This window comes from Hesperophylax consimilis, chromosome 25, assembly GCF_061612785.1.
Source record: "Hesperophylax consimilis isolate HC1 chromosome 25, BYU_Hcon_1.0, whole genome shotgun sequence".
NCBI classification, from domain to species: Eukaryota; Metazoa; Arthropoda; class Insecta; order Trichoptera; family Limnephilidae; genus Hesperophylax; species Hesperophylax consimilis.
In genome coordinates this window covers 20,043,023-20,065,538 of record NC_142860.1, presented here as the reverse complement: position 1 = coordinate 20,065,538, position 22,516 = coordinate 20,043,023, and the positions used below count along the sequence as shown (strand labels likewise).

General features: G+C 33.1%; 1 protein-coding gene across 1 annotated transcript; it reads left to right on the top strand.

Annotated features, from left to right (window-relative positions):
* The first annotated feature begins 21,900 nt into the window (after positions 1 to 21,900).
* On the top strand, positions 21,901 to 22,305 carry LOC149411647 (uncharacterized). The gene has a single exon (XM_089646712.1). The coding sequence runs from the start codon at positions 21,901 to 21,903 to the stop codon at positions 22,303 to 22,305; it is 405 nt and encodes a 134-aa protein (XP_089502838.1).
* The last annotated feature ends 211 nt before the right edge of the window (positions 22,306 to 22,516 follow it).

Sequence of the window (22,516 nt, the reverse complement as noted above, 5' to 3'; positions counted from 1 at the left end):
ATATTATATCGGGATGTTCTATATTAGCACCGTCCGAGTATACATTTAGGCACAATCAAGTTTTATAAATAATTCACAAAAGTTTGGTAATTAAACATAACTTGATTAACTGCCGTAATATAATACCATATTATGAATACGAACCAAATTCATTTTTAGAAAACGAATTTTATAAAATTTATTATGATAAAACTATACTAACAGACCAAACGATTAGTCATAATAGACCCGATATAGTTTTATATGACAAAATTAAAAAAAAATAACTTTTATCATTGATGTCGCTATTCCAAATTCCTGTAATATTAAAAAATCTGTTAATGAAAAAATAAGATTTAGGAAATCAAATAAAAAGAATTTGGCATTCTCAGACGATAAAAATATTACCATTCGTTATTTCGGCTGCTGGCATTATACCTAGCTCTCTCATTAAAAATTTAGGCGTATTAGATCTATCAAAAAATTTATATATAAAGATGCAAAAGTCGGTCATTTTGAATACATGTAGGTTAACGTGTGCACCGAACGCCAAGCACACGTGTACCAAAGAAGGTTTTAACAGGACACCCGGGAGGCAAACGAAAGGCGGGCAGACCTAGGCTGAGATGGGAGGACGATGTCAGGAAAGATGCCAGAGGACTACTCCATGTTGCAGATTGGAAGACGACGGCCGAGGACAGAGGGCGGTGGAGGCTCATGTTAAAGGAGGCCAAGGCTCGAAATGGGCTGTAGCGCCATTGAAGAAGAAGAAGTAGGTTAACGAAAGATTTTTTAAATATTTATGCTGAGGGATCAATAGGATTTATAGACCCTATTAGGAGTTCTATCGAGCCGAACCCTCTGATTTGAAAATATCTGGAGTCGGTGAATTATTTTCCCATTTGATCTCTGGTGATTTGATGTGTTGTTCTTGTATTGTTTTGTATTTATTTTTCTAATATAATGCACTTGCATAATGTTGATTGACTAGATGATCATTTGTGGAAAAGTGTGTGGAAGGGTTTAGTTTTTCCTATTGGGAAGATTTAACCCGGAAATAAAATCGGAAGTTAAAAAAAAATGATATTGTGTTCTTTTCTTAGTAACATATAGAGATAATGATATCCCCACTGGGATCTCCCGTGCTGAGGATGTCATTTACATATTATAATTTAATTATAAGAAACTAATATTACAACAAAGTAACATATGAATTTAATTATAAACATATATCACGTAGTATATTTATATATTTTTTAAATAATTTTAAAATAAGTAAGATAGTGTTTTTTTGTATAGTTCAGTTTAGTAGATTCGGTTTTAGTCTGTGTTTGATATCAGTATATTTTCTATTTCAGATCTTCCTATATTAAGTATCCAGCTTTTTATTTGAGATTTAAATGTTATAATGTTGAGGTTTTTGAGTAAGAGTGGTATTTTACTGTAGAGTTTAATACTATGATATAAGACGCTTTTTTGCCCAAAAGTTGTATAAGTAGTTATTTGTTGGATAAGTTTTTGACCATGAGATCTAGTGTTAATAAATGGAAGAACATAAGTTGATAGTTGTTTAATTTTTTACTATTAAAGACAATTTTAGCGATTTTTAAACGAAAATTTGAAACAGAAAAAGATGCGGTCGCATCAAGGACTTAAACCCATTACCTTTGCCTTGCCGCGCCGTTCCACCAACTGAGCTACTGGGAACCTATTTCTCTTGGTCATATATTTAACTGTATCGTACTTCGGATAAGAACTACTAACATTGTCTTCATTATCTTACCGTCCATTTTTACAATTTGAGGTTCTACTAACGTTACATTGTCCACCATCATTGTTTACATACAAAATTATTTTCTTATATACTTTTACCCTATTTATATTTAAAACATATTTGAAATTGTTATATACCAAGTCCATCCGTGAGAAATAGTTAGGATGCAGGATATTTTCAAGATATTGTTTTATAAAATTATCTTTTAATTACTGTCTGTATCTGTGTTTTCTCCTTAAATAAATAAAAAAAAAACCATTGGAACAGATGTGATGATAGACACCGCAACGCTATTCAAAACGTTGGGTAAAAAAATAGGAAGCTCAACGCGACATAGTAACCCCAAAAAATAACCCGAAAATCACAGCGTTATAGTGTCCGTTATCGGGGCATATGTGATGATGGATACTGTAACGCTGTCCGAAACGTTGGCCAAATAAGGAGGAAGCGTGATACGGCGTAGTAACCCAAAAATAACAGCATTGCGGTGTCCATCATCACATCTGCCCCGATTATGGACACCACAATGCCGTTCGAAACGTTGGGTATAAAAGGAGTAATAACTGAAAGATAATCACGAATTATCGTAGTATTAACTTTAGGTTGTGAAAATCTCAAATCATTAATTCGTGGAACGCAACAAGTAGTGGTATAAATTGTCACAATTTTAAACCAACTTTTCAACTAAAACTCAACTCCGTGTACAATCGATATACAAAACACACCAAATTTAACTACACTTCTTGCTGGTACCACTCTTTATTCTCTCGCTACTTCTTGTCCAAACATTGGAGGGCATTGACCCTAGTAGGTAGGAACCACGCCCTCCCCCCCTTCACCCACCACCCCCAGTTCTTCTTCTATGTCTTCATCTTCACAGCCGTGCTGCATCTTCTCACATAGAGATGATCGGAAGACTTGGGGCGAGATGATGGTGTTCACGTAAGCAAGATTTTCAAACGTTTGACTTGTCAATTTTAGTTGGCGTGTTGTAAAATTTTGGGCAATAAAAGCGAGAAATTAATTAAATTTAAATGAAGTGTGTAATAATATCTTAACCGTAAAGCAGAAAATCTGTTTGTACGTTTGATGAAAATGTTATAAAGGGTGATCGTTGATGCGTACAATTTGTATTGCCTTAGCTCGGATCAAACGCTACGTGTGTCGTTGTGTGCCATTTAGTTCTACATAGCTTCAGTAAAGCATTCCCAAAGATGAAATATGCTCAAAGGAAAATTATTTCTCTCTAGAATCTTCTGTAAGGGCTTAGTTTAAAATGGTTCAGAAATGTCAATTTATCAAAAATGTGATGCTTGTATCGTGTTTGTCAATTATTCAATACGAGAATGGGCAAAATCGAGACAAATCATTTTAAAAATGCTCGTTTGAGTGTACACGCCGATAGTATAGAAAAATGTATTGGAACACCTCCCGCAGTCCCCTCTTACCCCGTAAATAGCGAATTATCTCAATTCCTTTTAAATTTAGACTCGCGATTAAATTTGACTATATATTTTATTAAAATAAAGAATTTCACCTTTGTTTTTTAAATTAATGTATCAATGAAGTGGAATCTTGGAGTTGGAAATTAACCCACTTCCCAAAATACGGTCGAGCTGAAACTCGGCAGATAGGCTCGTTGTCGATGACAATTCATTCTACTAACTCGGTTGCAATAATGCATACACCCGCGGACACATACGCATTTATATGAAATTTCATGACATTACAGCAGTTAATATACAAAATAAATGTCAATCCTACCCAATAGGGATTTGGCTCAATTGTTAGCGTGTTTGACACCAATCTCCTGAGGGGAAGGTTCAGTTCTCAGTCAAACGAGAAAAAAGGTTTGTATTATCATTTAATATAAGTAAATGAATATATGTTTATTGCCGGATATTTTTTTTTTTTTCATTCTCCAGCTTCATAACAAAAATTAAATTATTATTAATATAGATTTTTTTGATCCATGCAGTACCTATCTACACATTATTTACCTGTATCGAAATATTATTTTGAAAACCATACAAAACTATTTTTTGCTTTCTGTTTTTGCAATATTTTTATGAAAAGAAAAACTAATATTTTAATTCCACAAACTAAAATATTAACGTAAGCGAACATTTTGCTTGTACCGTGATGAGGCATAGGTGGAAACTTGACACGTTTGTTCACTCAGCAACTAATCAACTTAATTGTTAAAAAAATATACACTTTAGCTTTTTGATATTCCCGAGAAACGAATTAATTTTATCCCCTTCGTATTACAAAGATTTTTTTTTCCAAATTTGACGCATTTTTTTGCAAAATATTTTTCCCAAAAAAAATCGCGATCCACGACTTCATCACTTATGTTGTTACAATTCCTACTTTAGTTTAGAGATTTGCAAGGGTAAATTCTACTGTAGGTCTGTTCAATACACAGGACTGTGAGTTGTATATTTTTATGCACGGCTTCTTTACTAACGACGTTAAGATTCTTACTTTATTTTAGGGTATTGTATAGTGTTAATCAAATTAAAAAAATTGTGGACGTCTGAATTAGAATAGAGAGTTCATAGCCAAGTATCATAAGCACCAAACCAAGGAGGTCGTTAGATAAATGTATAACCTTTATTTGACCTTAGGCAGGCGACATTTAAAAAGATTTATTGACAGCGAGATTTGAGAAAACTATTATTTTTAAAATTTGTAAAAGCTTACAAAAAATCCTATAAATTTTAAATTAAAAATCAATGGTTGTGTAAAAAATATTTTTTCATACCTAGCCTAAATTATTTGATATAACTTTTTGCACAATTATGAAAATTTTAATTTTCAGTATTATTGTTATTTTTATTTATTTTGAATCGGAATTAAATACGTCTATATTAAATGAAAAAATACACTTTTTAAAACACCACTTTTATTATGAATTAATATTAACAGCCAACCAGGTTTCGCTTAGCTCAAGCTTCGTCAGGGCTTATTATATCAACTGCTTACTATATCAACAGTTGATATAATAAGCCCTGACGAAGCTTGAGCTAAGCGAAACCTGGTTGGCTGTTAATTTTTTTATTTATTGGTAAAGGTAAGAGACAAACAGCTTATAAATAAAATATAAATATAAATATATACATGTTAGATACAGTCAAGCCAAAAAAGTCTCCTATATTAAAATTGATTGGAGATGGAGTTTTATTGCATAAAAAATATATATATATTAGGTGAAGAGGGGAGGAATAGGAATTTAGGATGAGAATAGGAGATGCTCTGGATAGATTCCATACTATTGTATTAATTTTCTATCGTACGTGTTACTTCTAATCGATATTTGTGAAGTGTATTGCTAAAAATGTCTATGTTTTGAAATTTAGTATTATATTGGGCACATACGTGGAATTGGTGATTTTTTTCTAAAGTTAGTTCTATATGTAGGTAAATGAAACAAATGGGATTGCCGTGTTGATCTTGTTGGAATATGAATATTTATTAAATTGGTTAGCTCTGGTGAGTCGAGGCCATTGTTAAGAATTTGAAATATTAAGATTTGGTCAAAAATCAAACGTCGTGTATGAAGGGAGTTGAAGTTGTGGTAATTAATAGAATCGGTGTAATTTGAGAAATGTAAGTTTTGTTTATAATTAATGTGTTTAAAAAATTTGTTAATATTAATTCATATTAAAGTGGTGTTTTACAAAGTGTATTTTATCATTTAATATATAATGTCACATCACAAAGTGTTTGCTTCCTTCGATAAATACGTCTACTTCTCCACATTCCTCTTTCCCACATCCTTCTTCAGCTTCACAACATCCCCCAATCGGGGTTGCCATAGTCCCACTGGCTCCGGATAGTTGGAAGCATTTGAATGTAGCATTTGTGCGGTATTAAAATTAAATAAATTAAAAAGTAGGTATTAATTTAATAGTGTGCTTGTTCGTGTTTGTTTTAGAATTCCCGTCTAATAGTGCAACATTCGTCGAACACTTCCGCCTCCGCTCGCGAACCGGTTTGCTAGTTTCATTCAAGAACAACCAATGTGCGGAGAAATCTGCATCGGTCGATACGTCAACGGCTAATAACGTCGTCACGACCCCCTCCTCTCAACCACATCACCTCCTGCCTAGTGTTCTCCTAGCCAGACCTTTTGACTTCCTTCCAAAACCACTTAATGTTTTCTTGGAAATGGTTTGTCATTTTCATTTTTTCTTCCTCTTCCAGGCGTTTCTTTCGTTCTTTCACTCCAACTCTTACTTTTTTTCTTACATTCCTTATATACTTCTTTCGCTTGATCCTTCTCTTCGCTGGAAGCTTCTTCTTTTCTCAGACCAGTGCTTTAATCTCATCATCCCACCATGCATTCCCTTTCCTCCTACCTTGCGTACTTTTTCCACAAACCTTTCTAGCAGATTCACAAAGGCACACTTTTATGTGGTTCCATGTTTCGTCTATGCTTAGACCATCCATTTCTTTCTCATTCAATCTTATCTCTGCACAATTCACATATTTACTTTTCACATTATCGTTTTGCAGTTTTTCTATTTTGACTCTTGTTGGAGTTAGTACCGTTTTCACTTTCGAGCGCCAACCGCGAAAGAGGTTTACTTTTGACACTACAAGAAAGTGGTCAGTTTCGACCTCAGCCCCTCTGAAAACTCTTGTGTCCTCGATAGCGGCTCTCAACCTAGAGTCAATTACTACAAAATCAATAATTGTCCTCTAATTTCCTCTTTTCCGCGTATATTGGTGGATATCTTTATGATTGAAGAAAGTATTCGACACAAACAGGTTCCACTCTAAACATACTTCAAATATTCTGTTCCCGTAATCTGTCAACTCATGAAACTGTGTAAGGTCACGCCCAATAAGATTATTATCACATGAAAGTATTAAGCTTGTTAAAAGATATAAGCAATCTTGTTATTAATGACCTTCGTATATTTGATGTCCTCCAGGGTGAATAGATTACGTATAAAATTGACGATAAATCCCTTTTTTATGTGAGTACCGCACAAAAGTCCCAACTGCTCCTAACCGTCCGGTGCCAGTGAGATTATGGCATCCCCAGATGGGATTCGTTGTGAAGCTGAAGGTAGTGGGGAGAAAGAAGGTGGGTAAAATAATAGATGTAAGAGTACCTGGCTATTCAGATCTGGTCACCAAACACAGCTAAAGCCATTTCAAGCAACCTTTCATTTCTGAATGGTGGTCTTATACCAGGGTGATATCGGTAATATCTTCCAATCTGATAATAATTTACTTGCGCATACCGGGATTTAAACCCACGACGTTCGGCGTTCTAGTCGAGGGTCTTACCCTTTGATCACGGAGACTGTTACCTAAAAGGTAACTTGAATTTTAGTTAGTAGTTTCTATTTTAATGAAGTGTGTACATTGCATCTAGATAATAGAATAAGCGAAAATTCGCATACAATACCGCTTGTCGCCAACTATCCCGCCTACCTAGATACTGCAGCGCTACGGAAATGTTGCTGGAGCAACGAATGCGTTCTTTTAAAGCACCTTTCTGCCACCCCATGGGAAGCTTATCGCTCAGACAACGCCAAACGAAGATTACCATTATCTCTGCACGGAGTCCACCGTGAACGTCCTCTGGAGACGGGAGACGATCAAATATCCTCCACAAACAGAAATTTATATCAATTGAAGTATTTCATATCAATTGAAGTATTTCATATCAATTGAAGTATTTCATATCAATTGAAGTATTTTATATCGATTGAAGCATTTCATAACAATTGAAGTATTTTATATCAATTGAAGTATTTTATATCAATTGAAGTATTTCATACCGATTGAAGTATTTTATATCAATTGAAGTATTTTATATCGATTGAAGTATTTCATAACAATTGAAGTATTTTATATCGATTGAAGTATTTCATATCAATTGAAGTATTTTATATCAATTGAATTATTTCATATCAATTGAAGTATTTTATAGCAATTGAAGTATTTTATATCAATTGAAGTATTTCATATAATTGAAGTATTTCATATCAATTGAAGTATTTCATACCGATTGAAGTATTTTATATCAATTGAAGTATTTTATATCAATTGAAGTATTTTATGTCGATTGAAGTATTTTATATCAATTGAAGTATTTTATATCGATTGAAGTATTTCATAACAATTGAAGTATTTTATATCAATTGAAGTATTTTATATCAATTGAAGTATTTCATATCAATTGAAGTATTTCATATCAATTGAAGTATTTCAAACCGATTGAAGTATTTTATATCAATTGAAGTATTTTATATCAATTGAAGTAATTTATGTCAATTGAAGTATTTTATATCAATTGAAGTATTTCATATCAATTGAAGTATTTCATATCAATTGAAGTATTTCATACCGATTGAAGTATTTTATATATATATATATATATTTTTTTTTTTTAAAAGAAAGACAAACATTCCCGGGTTACGAATAACCCAACAATGTTTGAAAATCTCCTACTACCACCACAGAAAGCCGAAAATGTTGCTTGTGTTGTGATGGAGGACTTAGCCAGCCGAGGAATCGAACACGCGACGCTCGGGTGAGACCCAAGCGCTATGCCCACTCAACCACTGATTGAAGTATTTCATATCAATTGAAGTATTTCATATCAATTGAAGTATTTCATACCGATTGAAGTATTTTATATCAATCGAAGTATTTTATATCAATTGAAGTATTTTATAGCAATTGATGTATTTTATGTCAATTCAAGTATTTTATATCAATCGATTACAGATGAAGTATAATTACAATGTTATAACGATAAGAGCCTCTGTGTTTCCTCCCCCCTACGAAAAGGGTCAAATAATTTATAAATATTAATAAAGGTTACATATGTAGGCATAGAGATGTTGGCAAAGAGACCTACGGTTTAACTGCGTAAAATGATATTCCGCAGGTTCTCTTCTCTTGTGTGAAGTTACTGTACATAAATCAATCTTTACCTTTTACATGCGCTCCTGGTAGAGATTACATATATTTGTCAATAAATTCACGATAATAACGCTGCAAAAAGCCACACAAACAATTTCTATGTATTAAAAAGTAAAATAAATTTAACGTTGTTATTATTTTATTACAATTTACGCAGTCTGTTTATTAACTTAACCTATAAAAGTAATATGCTGACATATTTCTCTATGTACCTACTTCTGGTAAATATGCCAATTTATATCACTACTTAAGGACACGCTTATCAAGTTTACAATCACATTAACTTACTACGCATGAAAAATATTACAAACATTTTATTATCTCTGCCATAGTCCATAATTGATAGACTAGCCCGTCATGGAAAAGGGAACAAACTAAGCTCCAGAGCGAGAAGGCGGGTGACGTGACCATCTTACTTTTCTGTGATTTGTAAATAAAATAATCTGACAGTGTACAAGCAACTCGCATTGTAATATCACTATTTAGTCCGCGAAAATATTTATTGAACGAAAGAAAATACTTTTTATTTAATTTAATTACAAATCCTAAATCGGGTAAACAAAAATTTTAAGGCGATGCACTACGTCGTTTAATATTTTAAATTGAGCCGCTATCAATAACAACCCTTACGTAGATGGTTTAAATTCCCGCTTAACACCAACCGCCTGTTTTGATTTATGCAAGAAAAAATATGGCCAAAAAGTGCCTTTCATTTAATTTTCCACATAATACAATAAAATCATAACCGAAAATGGGTTCGTAAGTAGGAGATTTTGAACTTTAAAGCAGTTTTCATAGGCCTTATACATTATTTTTTTCTGGGCTTATAAAAAGACTTATCTAAAAAATACTCGTTTATTTCAAAGGCCAAGATGTACGAGTATTCTACTTGCAGCATGTAATTAAAGCATCTGAAACATTTCTAGGCCACCAAATTTTCAAACCAAAAACACATGATTTTGCATTACTACGTGTGGCATCGCCTTAACTTGTTTCCAAATTTGAATATTTTGTTACACTATTTACTGATACACTTTTATAAATATGTATGTTCCTACCTCACAAATTTTTCTGATAACTACGCTTGTCGGTTCGGTTAAAAACGAACTTTCTGTGATTTTTTTGTGAGATTGTATCTAAAGGGATGGATTGAAATATGATGCAATACCTGTGTACTTTGAGTCGTATGATCTTGCAATGTTTTTAAAATAGTGACATTATTGTTAATTAATAGTATTTTTCCATAACTGTCAAAGCAGAATAACGTTATCATAGACACAAGAGAAGTAAACGTATGGAAGTTATATCAACGCACGAGCAAGAACGAAACCTATCTTTCAGGACAATTTTCTTGTTATAATATCAGCGAAGATCAATGAAGTAAATTGTGATTTTTCTAGAAGGAATTCTTGCATTTACGTAATTTACATAAAAAGTGAATGATAAACATATATTAATATTTATTAATAAATACAAATTATATTTCGCGGTGATAGAAAAATATTTTCCAAGAAAGAGCGGAAAAATAGTGTATCGCAATTTAAATCAACGCATAAATAACAACAAAACATTTGATATCTCCGTGTTAAATCATTATTAGATTCCACAAAGAAAGAGAACTGTATCTTATTAGTTTAAAGTTTAGTGCAATGATTGAAATTTTTTTACGTGGAATATACGCACAGGGAGTTACAAAGATGGAGCATACTTAAATTTGTTTGTGAAAAATTAAATTTGACTAAACTAAGTACCTACTTCTTTACTTTGACACATTAAAAATTACTATAATGAATAATTATTTTGCTATCCTTTGCTCTTTGCATAAGAACCTTGTCTTGTTAACATAAGTTTATCTTGATTCATTTTCTGGAATTCAAAATTGAACATTTTTTATTAATTTTATTTAAGCCATTTATACATCGAAGTTTACAAATGTCTAATTTATTATTAATTATATTCATACATTATTTAATTTTTTATTATTTATTGCATTTTCTGTTATTAATATGCCTCCTACAATTCAGCTTGAATCTATCGATTGGTGCAGACTATATTGTATTCCTTTGCACTGTAAATTATTTAGTATTTTGGTAAAAGGTTATTTATTATTTTATGTATAAATATCATCCTGTTCAAAGTCAGCATCTGTGTCACTGTTGTATGACATACGAAACCATCTTTATTTGCATGCGTGGAATTTCAAAAATAATATTCAAGAAATATGGAGGTCCCAAGTTCGAGTTTCGGTTGCAATCTTTTTCGGTCTCTGCGGTCAAAGGGCAAGGCTATGAATCCGGAAGTCGCAGGTTCAAATCATCATGTGCTTAAGTTTGTTTTATTTTATTAAAGTGTATTATTTTCTAAAAATTTATTAATTCATAATAATATATAAGTAGTGTGTTTCCGGAACATTCCAGAGTAAATGCTACAATTCAGAATTGGAAAGTTCTAGAAATGGGTTTAACCGTGTTTGGTGACCAGATCTGAATAGCCAGGTATTTCTGCGCCTTCCTCTTTCATCTCCTTCTCCGCTCCGTTTCCTTCAGACGCACAATGTACCAGATGTGGGAATGCCGTATTCTCATTGGATCCAGACGATTGAGAGGAGTTGGGTGTGTTATTCACTTAAAAAGTAAATTTTTATGTAAGGCTTTTTTTTAATTAATTTTCTGATAATTATTGATATTGATTCAAAAATTGTGGATAGTATTTCAACAATTAATGTCATTAGGTAGGTATCAATCTCCTTTTTCTTATTTGTGACTTTTTGGATAACCCTATACCAAATGGAAGATATTTAGTTGTGAGATTCGTGTTTGCAAAAAATGACGTAAGTGTCTTCGATCGGCAATAGCGAGATTGGGATGCACAAAAACTCTGCATAAATTATAGTCGCAGACGAAATAGAGAATACCATTGCCAAAACCAATGCAGTATTAATAATAATATGCTCATCTGATATTTGAATGTCTACTGTTACAAGACGTACCGATAAATTGGCTTAAGATTTATAGATAGACGGATAATAAAAGAACTTAGTTTTATGATCCAGAGATAAAACTTTTTCATGTATCAATTATTTTGTCAGATTTCACAACTTTTTTGTATAAGGGCCCAGTCTATACTCTCCGTGAAGCGTCACTTAACATTTTTTTGTCTGATTTCACGACTTTTTTGTATAAGGGCCCAGTTCATTCTCTTCGTGAAGCGTCACTTTACACATTTTTTGTCTGATTTCAGACTTTTTTCTATAAAGGTCCAGTCCATCCTCTCCGTGAAGCGTCACTTAACATTTTTTTTGTCTGATTTCACGACTTTTTTGTATAAGGGCCCAGTTCATTCTCTTCGTGAAGCGTCACTTTACACATTTTTTGTCTGATTTCAGACTTTTTTATATAAAGGTCCAGTCCATCGTCTCCGTGAAGCGTCAATTAACATTTTTTTATTATTATAAAGCGGAGACTTTTTATATATACGTGTAGTTCCGGTGAGCACTTAGGCCATAGGCCAATTGTGCTTTATCCTATTTTACCTCATTCCTTTAACAGTGGCCCGGTCTCTTTTATAAAGTTCACCAGGGTTGTCATTGTATATGAGGCTATGTCTTTTGGTTCCACAATGTGTCTTCCCAGGTCTCATCTCACCTCTCCAACCCCCCTTGGTTCTCTGAAGGTCCCAGGAGAGAAGAGGGCCTAATCTTTCCTTTTCAATCCTTCTTGGTTCCCTCACTTTACAGTTAATCTCTCCCCTTTTAATAGTCTTGTATGTGGGATAACAGCTGGCATAAATATCATAAGTTTCTGAAATTTTCATAACACAAGAAAATATATGTTGATCATTGAAGACAATATTAGCGATTCTAAAACGATTTTTTTAACGGAAAAAGATACGGTCGCATCAAGGAATTGAACCCAGGACCTTAGCCTTGCCAGGGAGCTGCTTTCTACTGGAAAGGCTAAGGTCCTGGGTTCAATTCGTAGATGCGACCGAATAATATGATACCGTAAATTTTCGTTTGAGAATCGCTAATATTGTCTTCAATGATTAAATATTACAATATGAGGTTTTACTTATTTCTGTTTCATTTCTCTTTGGAAATATTGTTAACATATTGATAAAACCTTGAATTAATCAGGGACGGGTATCTCAGGTTAAATGGTTACTACACAGGAGAAATCTTATCGATAAAAAGTATTGCAAATTTATTAAAAATATCGTCAATTTATTCGTATTCCTGTTAAAATCGGGATTTAATAATAAACTGTATGTAAAACACGAATATTTTATTGGGGTGTCAGAACACGTGTTCATAAAAAATCTAATATTGTCGCATTTGTTTATTATATTTATCAGAAAAAGCACAGCTACATGTGTTCCGATATATATGGACAAATATAAGAAACAATATAGAAGTAATATTGTTTAAATCTTGTGAATTTATTTACCTTAATACTAACATATATATAATTGAACTAGAATTCCCTCACCAAGCACAAGAGCATTGTCTCTTTATGGTGAGGAAAGGCTACTTTAATATCTATTGTTTTATATCTTGTTTATATCCTGCATACTTACCTATGTAGAAAAATATTTTTTTCAAATATTAAATAAAAATAAAAATATAAAAAAAAATTATTCGGAAATGGATTGAAATTACGTTCTAAACAAGATTTCAATAAATCAGCGTTAATCATTTTTGGAATTCTAATATTATAATATAATGAAACAATTTAAAATTTATCCACTTTTCGACTTCAAAAAGAGTGGCTTTAAATAAAATATAAAATGATTTAGCTTAAATTGAATTATAACCTCAAACTACTATTTTTCGCAGTGTCGTTCAAAATTTCATGCAAAAAGTGACCTTCCCTGGTTTTGTAGGTTAAGTGTGCAAATTTTCATCATTCTAGGAATAAAACTATAGATTTGTATAAAATTCAAATTCACGCCGCTTGCCTGGTAATCGCCCGTCACATTCTTCTTTAGAGAGATTTAATTATTAGAGTGATATTTCCTCACCGAACCCAAAAACCTTGTTTTTATGATGAAGAACAGATGTGTGTTTACTTTATACCACACTGTGTTAAACATGCGACATTAAATAAAAAACTTCTGAATCCCTTCCATGTTATATAAAAAACCACATGAGAGTCGTATCTGCCGGAGTCTGTAAAGATGTACTGTTTCCGCTCTTCGTGAAATTTCGTAGATTATTGCTTAAGAAAATGAGACACAGAAAGAAAAAGGTAAATGGGATATGCTATTTAAATCCTGCTATATTATGTGGAAACCTACCCCACAAGAGACGTTATAATCTGCAGCCTGTGGGACTATGACATCCACAATTGGAGTATGATGCGAGGCTAAATGTAGTGGGGAGGTAAAAGAGATGGGGAAGAGAAAGGTAGATGAGTACCACTAAAGCTATTTAAAGCAACGTTTCAATTTTGTGTGTTGGCTTTCACCGAGGTAATGCTGAAAGTATCTTTCACTCTCCAGAGTTCCAACGTGCCTAAAATATCAAAAATACTAATTATGATTGTAGGTGTGTCCAGCGATAATATAGTTTATCTTTTCTCCAGAAAAGTTCCCACGAAAAAACTCAACACATAAACATAAACATTCACGGAAGACTTATTAATCCCAAAAGCAAACAAAACTATATTTCAAAAAGGACCACACTACATGGCCATTAAAGTATATAAAAACCTTCCACGTAGCAACAAACAAATAACCGACATACTTAAATTTAAATCATCACTAAAAATATTTCTTTTAAACAAATGTCACTACACCTTAAATGAATACCTTAGATAAATTAAATACCTTTGTTTTTTATTTACATAAATTTGTTAACATGTAATTGTTGGGTTATGTAATATAGTATGTATTTGTTGGGTAGCTGGAAGAAATAGAATGTAACCTATAAGCTTGTACTCTTTTGAATTCTGAATAATTATTGTGAAACAACAAAAATTAAATAAAAATTACTTTCATTTCTGAAATTCATATATCGCTTAGACGTGCTAAATGCGGTTGGGGTTGTGAGTGAAAGGAGATGGGGTAGAGGGAAGTGGAGAATTATGTTCTTTGCTATTCAGATTGGGTCACCAAACACGGCTAAAGCTACATTTAGATTGTGGTCTTTCTCTAGGGTGGTACTTGGAGAATTACGTTTTCATTCACACCACTCTTGTTTAAGGCGATGCCCTACGTAGTAATGCATAATCATGTGTTTTTGGTTTGAAAATTTGGTCGCCTAGAAATGTTTCAGATACTTCAATTAAATACTGCGAGTAGAATACATCTTGGCCTTTGAAATAATCGAGTATTTTTTAGATAAGTCTTTTTATAAGCCCAGAAAAAATAATGTATAAGGCATATGAAAACTGCTTTAAAGTTCAAAATCTCCTACTTACGAACCCGTTTTTGATTATGATTTTATAGTATAATGTGGCAAATTAAGTTATTTATAAAATGATCGAAAAACATTTAAATTTTTGTGCATGAACATCCACAAAATAAAATAAAAGGCACTTTTTGGCCATGTTTTTTTCTTGCATAAATCAAAACATGTGGATGGTGTTAAGCGGGAATTTAAGTCTTATCGCCATCTACGTAAGGGCTGTTATTGATAGCGGCTTGATTCAAAATATTACACGACGTAGTGCATCGCCTTAAGAAAATTGGTTGGCTGGATAGAAGTATATTATGATTACATTGGTCTCTTTACAATATATCGTATTATACTATTATTATCGGGGGCTTAGGTTTTTACAATTAAATCAAATTATTATTGAAAAAACAGGCTAATGTTCTTAATATATTCCATTAATGCAAGAAAAATACTAGCATCTGATCTGTCAGGATTTCAGGTATGATTTTCACAGCCAAAAGTATTATGGTGATTTGTGGTATTATGCCGTGTTACGCTACCTTCTTAGCCATTCTTTCATTAGCCAACATTTCAGACGTTTTCAAGATTACACATCACATTTTGATGATGGACCTTGCAATGCTTGAAACGTTGGCTTAAGAAGGAGGTAGGGCAACACGGTATAATACCCCAAAAACAAATCATTATAATGTCAGGATTGCGTTTAATAATCTGAATGAAGGATGAGCGATGATTTAAGATTTGAATTTAAAATAAAATGTATCCCGATGTCAGGCAAAAATAGGGTTTGCTGAGAGAAATAACATAGTGTGGTACTGATGTTTCTTGAAGCGTAGTTGATGAACAGTGTGGAAGACATCAATAACATCTCGGTTGGTTTTCCAAAAAAATAATGTTACTTCCAGAGTAAGAATGGCTTTGTCCATCTTGACTCCATGACAAAAAGCTCGCGAGTGTTCCGGATCGGAAAATGTTTGCAGATTACGAAATTCACCAAGAATTCAACGTCACGATCAGGTGATGGTGACGTTGTTCACGAGTGTTTGATCTGCCGTCCATCATTTCAGAGTTGGCCCAAAGCTCTAGGCCATAAATAAATCACTAACTAGAACGATCTTCGGTATTTTTGTATGAAAAAAATTGGTCCTAGAAAAGCATAGATATGCCAATATATATACAGTAAAATTCTTAAATTCTTATTCTGAGCCTACTTATTATACTATACACCAATAAAAAACTCTGAAAGTTTATTCCATAGACTTTCAGTATTGGAAAACATTTGTAATTCATCTGAAAGGGAATGTCATCTGTTTTCAATAATGTATTTTATTTTGTAATACATTGAAAAACCACGAATCTATTTAAAATTGAATATCAAGCATCTGAACCAAGTCCATGTTGTACAAAACGCAATTTTAAAATTACTAGTCGTCCCTAATATTTTTAAACAGAAATAATACATAGTTGCTGTTTCAGAATGCCAAAATTTTACCTGTTAAGGCTATTCTATTGCAAAAAATCAAAATTCAGTATATATTTACCCCGCAGCATAAAGAAAAATTAGAAAATAAATACAGTACTAGATTCACGTGCAATGACGGGTTAATAGTTCCGAAATTTAATAATAAATAAAGACAGAGAACGTTTGAATACAACATACCGAAGATATTTAATTTATTACCTGACACTATAAAGCAATGTAAGTCTATGAATAAGGTTAAATATATGGTGAAAAATTGGCTATCGGAAAAAAAATATTTATGAAAAATTGTATGAAAAAATTGTTGATTCTGTAGATTTAAGATGTAAATTATAACTTATAAAAATGTATATGTAACTAAACTCCATGAACCTGTTGACAAGCCAATTCAATTGGATTAGCAGGACATGTTTGTTGATATGTATTAACTATTTATTAAAAAAAAAAAAAAAAAGCTGTAATATTTGAATACATGATATAATTCTTTGGATACCCATGAGGTTTAAATGTTCTGTCGGGGTTTTTAATCTCGTTACAGAAAGTTAGGCGGCCTGTTAATAATTTTCAGAGAAGAAAATAGCAAATGACACGATTTGATTTTATTTATAAAATTTGACATTGGAAAGAATATCATCATAGACATCCGTAGAAAATGTATGAACAAGACCTTGAATTATTTAAACTAGATATCTATTTATCGTAGCGTTTATACTGAGCAAATTCTAACAAAAAGGTGCAGTCACACGCCGAATTAAACGGAAATTATTGAATCAAAAATACAATTGAAATATATACTAATAATAAACATAAATATAAATATTGAAAACAAACGCGATGTCTAATATACCCAACTTTTTTAATTGTTCGAAAGATTAATTATCCAGTTTGAGTACAAAATTTCTTAACATTTTGGAAGATAGGAATAAAAAAGTTAAAAGGTTATTTAAAGAGCAATTAAACATCATATATAATATTTTAGAAATTTCATTCAATAACACCATCCCTCTTATTATGCTATGTTGTGCTAGAATATTTGTTCTATGTAGTGTGGTATCTTGAACAAGTCATGGTGACTAATATAAAATGATCTTGCAATGAAATCAAATAATCACCAAATAACCCAGGCGCCTAGCTGGCTGGCATCATTCCTCATCTCATGCCAGGCTGTGCTAGAACTTTGTTCAACCACGCGGTATCTTGAATGAGTCGTGGCGACTACTACGCCTGATGACTAATTAAAAATTAAATCAAACAATCACAAAAATCTAGTTGTCTAGCTAGCTAGCGGCATTCCTCTTGTCACTATGCCCTATGCTAGAACATTTGTTCTACCATGTGGTATCTTGAACTAAGCTTGACTAATGTAAAATAATCGAACAATCACAAAATAATCCATGTGCCCAGCTGGCTGGTACTATTTTTCTTTTTATTCCGTGCTGCGCCAGAACGTCTGTTCTGCCCTGTGGTATCTTAAACAAGTCGTAGCGATGACTACGGTTTTTGACGAATCTAAAATAATCTTGTTATGAAAAATGGCTGGTTGGTTGGCTAGAAGTATATAAATACTAGAAGACAGTAATAGAGGTAAGTGGTAATGATGTTTCACCTCATCTTCTTACATTTATAGTACTACAGAGTCCTGCATTTATCACATGGTAATCAAAGATACCTACATAAACAATTACTTGTATCAGTATATATTCATTCATTCACTATAGTCTAGACTGGGTGCCTAACTGGCTGGTTGGTCAGCTACCAGTAGCCAGAGGTAGACGCAAGCTTCAATGGTCTCTCTTGCTCATCTCGGGCTGATCAAGCTAGCTATTAGCTTCACGAGCTAGTTTTCGTCCGGTATATCAGTTGGTTCGTATCATCGCTAAGAACGACATTCCTCGCTCAAATTTAAGCGGTCTAATTAAGGCAAGAAAATTATTTTTTAGACGCCGATCCTTTTTTAGACGCCGGGGTGTTAGCAGCGAAACATGTCGCATACTTTCATTTCGAGATTATATTAATTAAAAATGGTATTATTTGATAATTAATCTAAAATAGTCTTGCTAAGTAAGTGGAATTTTAAAAGTTTCAATGTGAGAATAATTTGTTTTCAGCTGTTCATTAAAATAGTATGATTAGTTCAGTGACTGCGGGAAAACAATTATTATTTGCATTTAGTATTTTCGCATACAGCATCTCACTGATTTAAGTAAATAATTTGATTAAAACTCAACTCTTAAACTAAAGCGCGTAAAAATAATCTGTAGTCATTGATATCCTGAAATAACGCGATTTGCAAAGGAAATGAAGGACTTCTTTTATTAAAATCATAGACAATGTATAGTAATATTGGTGATATATGCGACCCATAAACGGATTATGTGCTAAGCCATGATAAACTTGATATTACAACCAAGCCATGCTTAAAAACAACCATAAACCGGGCCCTACGATCTTCAGTCCGTATCTTCTCTATATACGATATTCCTCCCTTAAATTTAAGTGGGCTAAATTAGCCAATCAAGGCTTGATAAGCGCAGAGTAGTTTTTTTTTTGGACGCCGAGGTGCCAGCAGTACCTTAATTTGAAATTTCTATCTCACTTAAATTTACGTAAATTGCTTAATTTTATAAGTATCTATTATATTAACCGAGCTATTCAGAATTTTGATGTGGGTAATTGATAATCAAGCTAAAATGGTCTTGTAAAGATAAGAGGGATTTTCAACGTCAGGACGGTGTGTTTTCAGCGGTTATTTCATGAATAGTGAAGTGACTCCGGCATTTAAAAATGCAACATATAGCACCATAGGGGACTTTATCAAAAATTAATTCACAAATCACTTGCCTAAAAATAAACAGCTGCCGTTGACGTTTTGGAATATTAGATGGCATAAATATATTTTGGACATAAGACTGCAAGATATACCAATCACGTAGACAATAGTTTGGTTTTACAAAGAAATACGATTCCTTTTTATAAGTGGACATATCTATGCTTACGACCTATATACGGATTATGTGCTAAGCTTCTTTCCAATAAAGCCGAGCTTAACTGCAACTGATTTACCGGGCCTATGAGATGTGAGCTGTTCACTGCCAGTAGTAGTCAGTGCTAGCTGCTAGTAGCAGCTAGTAGCCCGTCCAGGGTCAATGGCCTGCGTTGCCGGCAGTACCGCCTCATACGCGCAGCCGAAAAGCGAGCACTTACAATATACATTACACTATTTATATACATGCGCGGTGATGGTACCGAGGTACTGACATTACCAACAAGGACATGATTTCCTTCCTAAACCAAATAAATAATTAAAGACTTAAGTTACTGAGTTTAAAAAAGAGGAACACCCTTTTAGCCCTGAATTAAAACTGACGACGAACATATATATATATAAGCAATAATTAGTTGCCTGAAACATCAATACAAATTGAAAATATCTCCCAAGTAAAAATAAATGCCGCCAACGGGAATTGAACTTGTGCCTTCTGATGTCCAGTCAGGTGCTCTGAAACCACTGAGCTATGTCGGTTTATTTCCAATCTGCCAAATGATTCAATATGTACTAGTACCTCAATCAACAATTACTGCTCATTATATTTTTTCCTACTGCTTACTTTATTTTTGTATGAAAGGCTTTGTAAGTGCTAAATTTCTCAGTAGATGGCGTTGAGACATATTATATCTTCATTTAGATATTTTCAATTTGTATTAATATTTCAGGTGACTAATTTATTGCTTATAATTATTTGTTATCCTTTATGATATGCATAAAACTTTGTCTTATAAACTTTAGTTTATCATTAAAAAAAATAATATATTTATATGATGTCTGATAACAATTTGGTAAAGTTATTTGAACATTTTTGGTGTCCGTTTTTCTGTGCTTTTTTAAAATAGTTAAGAAGTTTTAACAACTTTTACGTGTTTCACTTAAAATTACAAAACGTACACTATACACCAAAAAAAATTAAACATTAAAAATTATCTTCAAAACGTACGTCACCAAAAAATCTTTAATTATTCGCAAAAAGGCGCAGAATTCACACGCTGATCTGCTCGGCAGACAGATCTGTCTGTGTATTCCTGTGACGAACAGATCCGCTCAGTCCATCTTGTGTGACATAGTCTCATCCGCAGTCGATGCGCATGGCGTTCAGTCTTAAAATATAAATCAAAATTTTCATAAATTTTAGAGTGAGTTTGTGTTAGGTTCCAGAGAATTCCTCAAAATATTTCGAAAATTCTTTAGATTTTAAAAAATTTTACCACATGTCAAAATTTGAAAAATTTCCCTGGATTTTCTGTTTTTTCCTTTTATTTAATTTTTTTTCTCTAGAACTTGGGAAACTTTTCTATACATACAATCTGTTGAAAAGTAAGAGCTTCACAGATGCACTCATAGAGGGCAGTGCATAGAGCTTGCGTGGAAGTCCGTAAGATGGCAGCTAATGGCCGGTAGTCGCCAGGGCCAGTGAGAATGCTTCCAGACAAACTTACTGTTCTCAGATCTCAATTAGCCAGATTCTAGTTAGGTCGACTATCGAGTCACCATTGTAATAAGTATTAATAAATCCCTGATTTATCACAAAGAAACATTTATTTATAATCTCCTTCCACGACGAGTTGGAGAACTGTTTGTGGGAACACAACACAATCGCTGTATGAGATTCTCGCCGTTCGAATTTCAGATGTCCGGATATCAAATAATTTTGCGCACAAAAAATTGTCCTTGACCTTAAAATTAACGACTTTAAGGAACATAAGGATATGGAATTATCCATAACTTTACATTTTTCCTTTTTAAGCTGCGTTTCAGTTCGCTCGGATGACAGCAAAAATTAGAGCGAAAATCGGCCCTCTGGAGAACTGATAATCATTTAGAGACGTGGAAAATATTTTGAGTTTAAATATTTTAAAAAGATTTCTAAAGGTGCGTCCACACCAGTAACAAAACGTGTTACAAAGAGTTATATAACCAATGTTATGTAACTTGTTAGAAATTCAACTGAAAAATGTTGTATAACACGATGTTGTGTAACTTTTTTTCTGTTTTTATAGCAGGTTACATGTTACCCAGAGGTTGTCGGTAAAGATCAAAGGAATTAGATAACTTGGTTGTATAACAAGTTGCAAGCTCGTCCACACACACAACAAAACAAAAAAAAAAAACACAAAAAACAAACAACCCACCTTTCAGTGTCCTCCCATCAGTTGATGGAGAACTATCTGTAAGTGAGTGTGTCTGAGTGCGTGGAGTTTTTTTTAATTTGACTGGCGTTCTTTGTTTTGTGTATTTTGTGAGGTATTTTTTGAGGTCTTTTGGAGATGGAGTGGACGAAGGAGAATACCGAAAGATTGATTGAGCAGTATCGTGAGAAAGCAGTACTTTGGGATCCACAACACAATGAATACAAAAACCGTAATAAAAAGCAAGATGGTTGGGCTGATCTAGCTTCCGATTTTGAAGGAAACGTGGATGAGGTGGAGAAGAAAGTTCGGATGCTAATTGGACAATTCCAGCGCGAATTGAAAAAAGGGAAGAGTGGAGACGGAGCTGATGCCCCTTACAAGACCAAATGGATATATTTCCACTCTCTGCTTTTTCTAAAAGATAAAAACACACCGAGGCACCAACAAGAAGTCGGACAGCAGCTCACGGGTGAACTGCAGCAACCAGATGAGTCCACACAGGCGTCAGATCAGGCACAGGTAAACACACTTCAGTTTTAATTAAACTTTAATTAATTTTAATTACATTTTATACAGTTTAATTTTTCAACTTTAATTTAGTAGTTAACTACCTATTTAGTAGGTACCTACATAATAATTATTTGTCACTAAGAAGAAAGTGGGAGGAGAAAAACAATGTAGGTAGGTACCTACTTAATCCCTCGCATTCAGTATCTGTTTTGCCACGGCACTGATCCCTCTTCAGATTGAA

Coding starts and splice junctions, on each gene's coding strand:
- LOC149411647 (XM_089646712.1), top strand. CDS start 21,901: ATGGAGTGGACGAAGGAGAATACCGAAAGATTGATTGAGCAGTATCGT.